This window comes from Rutidosis leptorrhynchoides, chromosome 10 (assembly GCF_046630445.1).
Source record: "Rutidosis leptorrhynchoides isolate AG116_Rl617_1_P2 chromosome 10, CSIRO_AGI_Rlap_v1, whole genome shotgun sequence".
Taxonomy (NCBI): domain Eukaryota; kingdom Viridiplantae; phylum Streptophyta; class Magnoliopsida; order Asterales; family Asteraceae; genus Rutidosis; species Rutidosis leptorrhynchoides.
In genome coordinates, this window is record NC_092342.1 from 345,280,678 (window position 1) to 345,289,885 (window position 9,208).

A 9,208-nucleotide genomic window follows, 5' to 3' on the forward strand; every position below is an offset into this window, starting at 1 on the left:
TGTATTGATTGGAGTTTGATTGTTGTTCTTGGTTCTTTGTTTGGAGTTTGGTGTTGTATTTCTTTTTTTCTTCGTTTTATTTGTTTAGCTCGCTCCTTGCGCGCTTTGGTTGTGTTTCTTGCCAATTGGAGCCTTTGGTTTTTAATATTATAGCTTTTCAAATGAAAAAATATTTTGTCAATAAAATGTAAATACTTCTAAATACGAGTACCAAAATAGAAACTAGTCATCTGTCTTTTACACCAAGTCACTTTCAAGTTTCAACCCATATTTTTTTTACTTTCAATTCTTTAATAAATTTGTATTTGTATGACCCACACTTCATCCATCCAACAAATATATTAATGCTATATCATTGCTACATATAACACACTATACAACTTTGCGGATCAAACTTTACATGGAAACTCGCCGGAATTCAACCACCGTCGTTGGTTTCACTCTCCTTCCATCGGAGCTCATCCATTACATAATTATCCGGCTAGCTTTACCCGATATTTTCAACTTAAAATCCGTTAACAAATTCATAACGTCCGTTATCTCTGACCAAGATTTTACCCGTGATTATAATCACCAAATTAAGTCATCCACTTGGTTGTTTGTATACAAGAAACGGTGGCACCGTGATCCCGTGGTGGTTCACGGTTACACCCGATCATCGGAACGATGGTTCAAAGTGGTGATCGGAGATATATTAAAACCGGTTACTCCACCCGGTGAAGATCTTTACTTTTTAACCGCTTCGGGTAATTTTTTCCTTTTTGCTTTGAATTGTAGCCGGGAAGTTATTTCGGTTAATTTTATGACTAGAGTTGTTAAAAAAATCCCTCATAGCCCATTGGGCCCACGTGGCACATCATCATGGAGGCGGTCGGGTATTAAATTGTTAGCGGGCCCGTTTGATTCGGGTCAATTTCGGTTTTTGTTTGCCGAGATGGTTGATCATAATCCGACTTTGTTCGAGTATGATTCTAGAACGAATAAGTGGAAGACAACGATAGCAAGGGAAAACGTCGTAAATCAATCGTGTATCAATGGCAAAGACGAAAATCGGACACTTTTAAGCGCGTCAAACGGGGCAAGGAGAAGTGTTGTTATTTCGGTTGATAATGTGACCAATGAGCCCATGGTTGTACGACCCGTATTTTCGGGAGTTCTTGAGGATGGCGAATTAGCCGTTGGATTCAGTTGGGGAAGCGTGATCAATCGGTTACATGTATACGGTGATGGACATATGATGATCGTTCGATCAGGGCCCGAAAGTGTAGAGGATGCGAACCGAGGGATTCGGGTTGTAAAAGGGGTTGAGTTATGGGGGTTGAGCCCAAGTGGAAGGCAATGGGCCATTATTTCAAAGGTACAAAATGAGTTGATTGATGAATTTAAGAAACCATATGCGGTTATGATGGGATGTTTGGAGAAAAGAGAAGGGACAATTAGGGCCATTTTGATGTCAAATTTTGATGGTGTTTGGGATATTATTTGGTTAAGTTTTGATTTTGAAAAGTCAATATGGGCTTGGATACCCATTCCTGAATTTAAGATGGATGGCTCAAACATGGCTGGTGTCACCTTTTCCTCTGGGCTTACAATGACTTAGATCAAACCATTGGGTTGAGTTGGGTTGGTCTACCTTTTGTGTATTTTGTATAATTTTTTTTTTTTTTTTTATTTTACTTTTTGTATAAAATTGTGATCGACGACATGAAATAAGCTAAAAAGCTTGTTCAGTTGCCCAAAAATTGTATAACTCGAATAAGTTAAATTTAAGTTGCAACACTTGCAAGTGAAGTTTGATGGAACTGAGCTAGTCATGACATAGTCAAATAGCCCTAAAGTTATTAGCTACGTCATAGATGAATAAGACATGAAATAGCCCCGGCATTATAAATTTAATTAATGTCGTACGTATATTTAAGGTAAATTCGGCTGAATATATTTGAAAAAATAAATAATAAAGAGTAATAATTATATTGTCGCTTTAAGTCATTATGTAGCCGTCTAATACAATACTCCCTTCGTCTTACTACAAGTGTCCACTTACTTTTTGCACACAGTTTTAGAAAATCCCACTAACTTCATTCTCCACCAATTAGAAATCTTCTCTCTCCAGAATAACCTCTTCTTATTGGTTGAAACACAAAGTTAACACTTGATATGGGACATCCTAAAATGGAAATGTAGATACTTGTGGTGGGACGGAGGTAGTATATTAGAGCACATCAACGACGATCCTAACCTTACCAAAATTCTTTTTTTAATGTAAAACAAGTATTCCGTTTTTTTATTTATTTTAGAAAATAAAAAATTGTAGCCGGTTTCAATAGCCTTGACTTTCAACCATAATTGACAATGAAAAAAAGAAACAGTTTCCAGTTTCAGTGGACTATATGGAGCTCTAATTTATCCACTCATTTAATTTAATTTTATCAATTCTTTCTTCATACACAATCATGTCTTCACTTCAATGTCATGTAATTCCAATAAATCACTCTCCTCTCATCTCAAAATCCCCCACTTCACAAACCCAATTAATACTAAAACCCCAAAAACACCATCAAATTCTGTACAACAATTACTTCAAACACATTTCATCTTTCTGTAAAGATGGAAAATTACAAGAAGCTGTCAACATTCTTCTTGAATTAGACTCACAAAGTTTCAATATTGGACCAGATGTTTACAGTGATTTGCTTCAAGGTTGTGTTTATGAAAGAAATCTTTCTTTAGGTCAACAAATTCATTCAAGAATTATCAAAAAGGGTGAGACTTTAGTTAAGAATGAGTATATTGAAACCAAATTAGTTGTTTTTTATGCAAAATGTGATCTTTTTGATGCAGCTTTAAGTTTGTTTAATAAAGTTGAGAAAAATGTGTTTTCTTGGGCTGCAGTTATTGGAATTTATTGTAGAATGGGGCTATTTGAAAATGGGTTGTTAGGGTTTTGTGAAATGATTGAAAATGGGTTTAAAGGTGATAACTTTATTGTTCCAATTGTGTTAAAAGCTTGTGGTGGTCTTTTGTATATTGGGTTTGGGAAAGGGGTCCATGGTTATGTGTTGAAAATGGGGTTTAAAGATTGTGTTTTTGTGGGTAGTAGTCTTGTAGATATGTATGGCAAATGTGGTGATTTGATAAGTGCGCGAAAAGTTTTCGATGATATGGTTGAAAGAAATGTAGTTACATGGAATTCGATGATGGTAAGTTATGCTCAAAATGGAATGTACGAAGAAGCAATTCGTGTTTTTCGTGATATGATAATCGAAGGGATTCAACCAAGTGTTGTTAGTTTGGTGAGCTTTCTTTCGGCTTCAGCTAATCTTTATGCTATTGATGAAGGTAAACAAGGTCATTCGATTGCTATTTTAAACGGGTTAGATCTAGGTAGCATTGTAGGTACATCATTGATTAATCTATATTCAAAGACTGGTTTGATCAAAGATGCTGAAAAAGTATTTAGTAATATGAAAAAGAAAGATGTTGTAGCTTGGAATTTAATGGTTTCATGTTATGTACAGTATAAACAGATCGATAAAATGATAAATTTATGTAGAAAAATGTTATCAGAAGGCTTAAAATTTGATTCTGTTACATTGACATCGATCATAACTATAGCAGGCGATATCCAAAATTTGAAAATAGGAAAAGTGGCACACTGTCATTGCGTTAGAAACGATCTAATGTCTGATGTAACAGTTGCAAGCTGCATTATTGATATGTATGCTAAATGTAATAAAATTCACGAGGCGAGAAGGGTATTTTCGTCATTACAAGTAAAAGATCTTGTGTTGTGGAATACATTATTGGCTGCTTACGCTGAACTCGGGTCAAGCGGCGAAACCCTAAAATTATTCTATGAAATGCAGTTAGAAGGTGTGTCACCAAATGTTGTATCCTGGAATTCAGTAATTCTTGCGTTTTTGAGAAACGGGCAAGTTAAAGAAGCCATGGTTTCGTTTTATGAAATGGAACGTAACGGGATCGAGGCAAATTTAATTACGCACGCTATTTTAATAACGGGTTTGGTTCAAAATGGTTTGGTTGATGAAGCAATTGGTATATTTCAAGAAATGCAACAAAAAGGGATCAAACCGAATATTGTATGCATAGTGTGCGTGCTTTCGGCTTGTAAAAACAGTGCAAGTTTGCAACTTGGAAGAGCTGTACACGCGTATGTTTTAAGGCATGAAATGCATATGAATGTTGTAATGGTAACTTCTATAGTGGATATGTATGCCAAATGTGGGAATATAAATCAAGCTAGAATGGTATTTGATATATTTATGATCAAAGAATTAGCGTTGTATAACGCTATGATTTCTGGTTATGCGTTACATGGTTGTTATTTAGAGGCTTTGGAGATTTTTAAGCGATTAAAAGATGAAGGTTTAGAGCCGGATAGCATAACGTTTACTAGTATTTTGTCGTTATGCAGACACTGTGGATTTATAATCGAAGGTTTGGAAATTTTTGTAGATATGATTGTGAAGCATAACGTGACGCCAAGTTTGGAACATTACGGTTGTGTGGTGAGTCTTTTATCTAAATGTGGAAATCTTGAAGCTTTTCGGCTTGTTAAAAGTATGCCTTTTGAGCCCGATTCGTATATGTTAGGATCTTTACTTGATTGTTGTAAATACCATAATGAGTTAGATCTTGCAGAGTATTTGACTGAAAATTTAGCTAAATTAGAGCCTAGTAATTCTGGAAATTTTGTAGCTTTATCGAATGCCTATGCTGCGAATGGAATGTGGGATGAAGTGTTTGATCTGAGAAGATTTATGAAAGAAAAGGGGATTAGGAAAAATCCAGGGTGTAGTTGGGTTCAAGTAGGAACAAAACATCATGTTTTTGTTGCTAATGATAGATCAAAATCACAAAGTGATGAAATTTACTCAACCTTGGCTTTATTGAGAATGGAAATGCAAGCAGATTCTAATCTTTGAGTGATGATGTTAAGGAAAATGAGGTAGTTTCATGTGCATACACATAAAAGAATTTTGTACTGGTATTTTTTTCAATGTAAAAGATATGAATAAAAAGTTGTTGATACTGGTTATGGATGTAGCGACCCGAACTTTTCCATGTTTATATATATTAAATTAAATTGATATTTATATGATTAAGTGTTTCCAACATGTTAAGCAATCAAACTTGTTAAGACTTGATTATTTGAAATGAGTTTCATCTAGACAATTGACCACCCAAGTTGACCGGTCATTCAAGAATGTTAAAACTTGTAAAAACTATATGATGTCATATATATGGATATATATATATATATATATATATATATATATATATATATATATATATATATATATATATATATATATATATATATATATATATATATAGTTAACATACTATTATGATAAGTAAACATATCATTAAGTATATTAACAATGAACTACATATGTAAAAACAAGACTACTAACTTAATGATTTCGAAACAAGACATATATGTAACGATTATCGTTGTAACTGAAAGGACCCGTCCTAATCCATCCGGACGAAGTCCATATTGATTATAAACGATTCACAACAGTTGATTACATCGCGAGGTACTTGACCTCTATATGATACATTTTACAAGCATTGCATTCGTTTTTGAAAAGACAATCTTTCATTACATTGAAAGTTGACGGCATACATACCATTTTATAATATATCTAACTATAATTGATTTAATAATAATCTTGATGAACTCAACGACTCGAATGCAACGTCTTTTGAAATATGTCATGAATGACTCCAAGTAATAGCTTTAAAATGAGCAATTGCACAGCGGAAGACTTCTTTCATACCTGAGAATAAACATGCTTTAAAGTGTCAACCAAAAGGTTGGTGAGTTCATTAGTTTAACATAAATAATCATTTTCATCATTTTAATAGACCACAAGATTTCCTATTTCCATAAATATACGTCCCATGCATAGAGACAAAATAATCATTCATATGGATTGAACACCTGGTAACCGACATTCACAATATGCACATAAGAATATCTCCATCATTCCGGGATCCTCCTTCGGACATGATATAAATTTCGAAGTACTAAAGCATCCGGTACTTTGGATGGGGCTTGTTGGGCCCGATAGATCTATCTTTAGAGTTCGCGTCAATTAGGGTGTCTGTTCCCTAATTCTTAGATTACCCGACTTAATAAAAAGGGCATATTCGATTAGATAATCCAACCATAGAATGTAGTTTCAAGTACTTGTGTCTATTTCGTAAAACAGTTATAAAAGCAACGCATGTATTCTCAGCCCAAAAATGTAAAGAGTAAAAGGGCAAATGAAACTCACACTACTGTATTTTGTAGTAAAAATACACATGACGACATTGAACAATGCAGGGTTGGCCTCGGATTCACGAACCTATATCATTTGTATATTTATTAATATACATAGTTGTAATCGAACAATATATATATATATATATATAAATTTATTAGTTATATACTTTTTATTTTAATAATATATATATGTTTCATATATTTATTTTTTTATATAATATATTACTTTTCGTTATGTTATATGTATTAAATATATTTTTATATATGTATATATTATTTGTTTGTAAAAAAAATATAGTAATAATAGTAGTATTATCATAATCTTAGAAATGGCAAAATTTATAATAGTGTTAATACTTAATATTATTAGTAAAGGTAGTAATGTTAATAATAACTCTATTAGTGATAATAATAGTGATATTAACAATAATATTTGTGAAAAGTATTAATTCTACTATTAATGATAGTTATAATATTGATTTTAGTAATTACATAATAATAATTCATATAATAATACAATATTGGTTATGTTAATATTAACGTTCCTATTATTTACAGAAAGATACTACTACTAATATTTACGAAGATGATATTAATTTGTAATATTTTTATAATGATAATAATAATAAACCCTTTTATCATAAAGATAGTAACATTAAAATTATAAAAATCAATAATAATTTTATGATAATACTATCGATAATAATAATTTGTATTATGATAATAATAATAATACAATAATACTTAGTGATAGTAATAATGATAACAATATTGACCATATTAATAATCATGTTATAATGGTTAATAATAATAATAATAATAATTAACCTAATAATAACAATAATAATTGATAATAACATTAATAAAATAATAATCATAATAATAATAACAATATTAATAATAATAATAATAATAATAATAATAATAATAATAATAATAATAATAATAATAATAATAATAATAATAATAATAATAATAATAATAATAATAATGGAAATATAAGTAAGAGTATATACCCCTAAAAGCTTTATCTAAAAAGAAGATATGCCACGAACCGGGCTCGAACCCGAGACCTCTCGCTAACCCATAAACTCCCATGACCACTCCACCACTTCTCCTTTTTCTGAATTAAAATGCAACAGAAATTATTTAACCCGAGTAATCTGTTTTTCCCTTCTTCTTCCTAATTGCAAGTCGACTTATCACCATTTTTAATTTTACAACAAATACAAACTCGAATTTTGGATTCAATAATCATCATAAGAACAATTTTATGTAATTAGTTTGATTAGCACAAAAGAAAAAAAAAACGAAATTAAAAAAAAAGGCTGCTGATGCAGCGTAGTTTAAACAAAAAAAAAATGATTTCGAATTTGGAGAGCTTTTTAGTTGAAAATTCCTACATGAAAAAGATTTCAAATCACTCTTAAAAACTATCTGTAACCTCAATTGTACCTGTAACATCGTTTTGAACCCGAATTTTTCGATGAACAAAGTTTGAGTTTTAATAACCAAAAGCTTTGACTCAACCATTCGTTCACAGTTTATAAAATTGAGACCTGAGATTAATCACACACGTTCACGAGATGAATTGCAAGGTATCTGCAATTTTACTTTTCTCCAATTTGATTCGAATCATTTTGAAGATTAATTGGTTTCGGTTATGGCTGAACGAGAGAAATAATAAAAAAACATTTTATAAATAAAAGTACCCAATTGCTTTAACAGTTTATAGAAGAGGATTTGTTAGGTGTGGTTTATGTTAACTTCCAAAATTAATTGCTCCAAGTCTTCAAGGTAGGGTTGGTGATAGCTACAAGTAATGTCACGAGCAGAGGTTTAGGAAAAAAATTAAATGAATAAATAAAGGAACTGATTGAACGCGTTTATATTTGATAATATATATCATACGGATTAATTTATTAATAAATATATTAATAAATAAAATTCCCTTAATATTTGTAATAATAATAATAATAATACTAATAATACAATAATCATAATATTAATGATAATATTAATAATAGTACTAATAATGTTATAAATAATTAAAATATTGATAATAATAACTTCTAAATTTATAACAATAATAATATTATTATTAGTAATACAAATAATAATACCAAAATTAATATTAATGTTAATAATGAGAGTAGTACTAATATTATTGATATAACAATTTATGCTTGCAAAAATCTCATTTTTTATATATTATGTGTTAAATTAATGATATAAATAATACTGATATTGATGTTAGTAATGCAAGTAATATTCATTAATATAGTAACTACATTTTAATTTGTATTTATATATAATAGATTAACATTACTTATTATTAATTATGTAATATTCATATAACATATTCTAATACTTAATACAATATACATAGTGTGCTAATTGTGTACAAAAATCATATATATACATATTCATTTATAATCATTTGTTCGTGAATCGTCGAGAATAGTCAAAGGTCAAATGAATATATGAACATCGTTTCGAAATCTTCTAGACTCAACATTACATACATTGCTTATCGTGTCGAAATCATATAAGATTAAGTTTAAATTTGGTCGGAAATTCCCGGGTCATCACAGTACCTACCCGTTAAAGAAATTTTGTCCCGAAATTTGAGTGAGGTGGTCATGGCTAACAATAAAAATGTTTTCATGACGAATATGAGTTGATAACTTGAGTTTTATCATCATTGTCTAATATAGATAAAAATAACTCGATTATTCGAAGAGTACGAATGAATCCATCACAAAGGAGTGAAATGAGTAAATGAAGATTCGACTTAACCGGTGACGTAGTCACGATTGAATTCTGGAATTCAAGGGATTTAAAGAAAATCTTCGAAATCTAAAAGATTTGATTCTTCGGAGAGTAAGAAAATTAAGATCTCTATAATTA

General features: G+C 30.6%; 2 protein-coding genes across 2 annotated transcripts; both read left to right on the top strand.

The window, feature by feature from the left end:
* Positions 1-400: 400 nt before the first annotated feature.
* LOC139871443 (uncharacterized) lies at positions 401-1,730 on the top strand. The gene has a single exon (XM_071859157.1). The coding sequence runs from the start codon at positions 401-403 to the stop codon at positions 1,598-1,600; it is 1,200 nt and encodes a 399-aa protein (XP_071715258.1). The 3' UTR covers positions 1,601-1,730.
* Positions 1,731-2,453: 723 nt separating this feature from the next.
* LOC139872539 (pentatricopeptide repeat-containing protein At5g55740, chloroplastic) lies at positions 2,454-5,072 on the top strand. The gene has a single exon (XM_071860429.1). It carries the CDS (start codon positions 2,454-2,456, stop codon positions 4,944-4,946), a length of 2,493 nt encoding a protein of 830 aa, XP_071716530.1. The 3' UTR covers positions 4,947-5,072.
* The last annotated feature ends 4,136 nt before the right edge of the window (positions 5,073-9,208 follow it).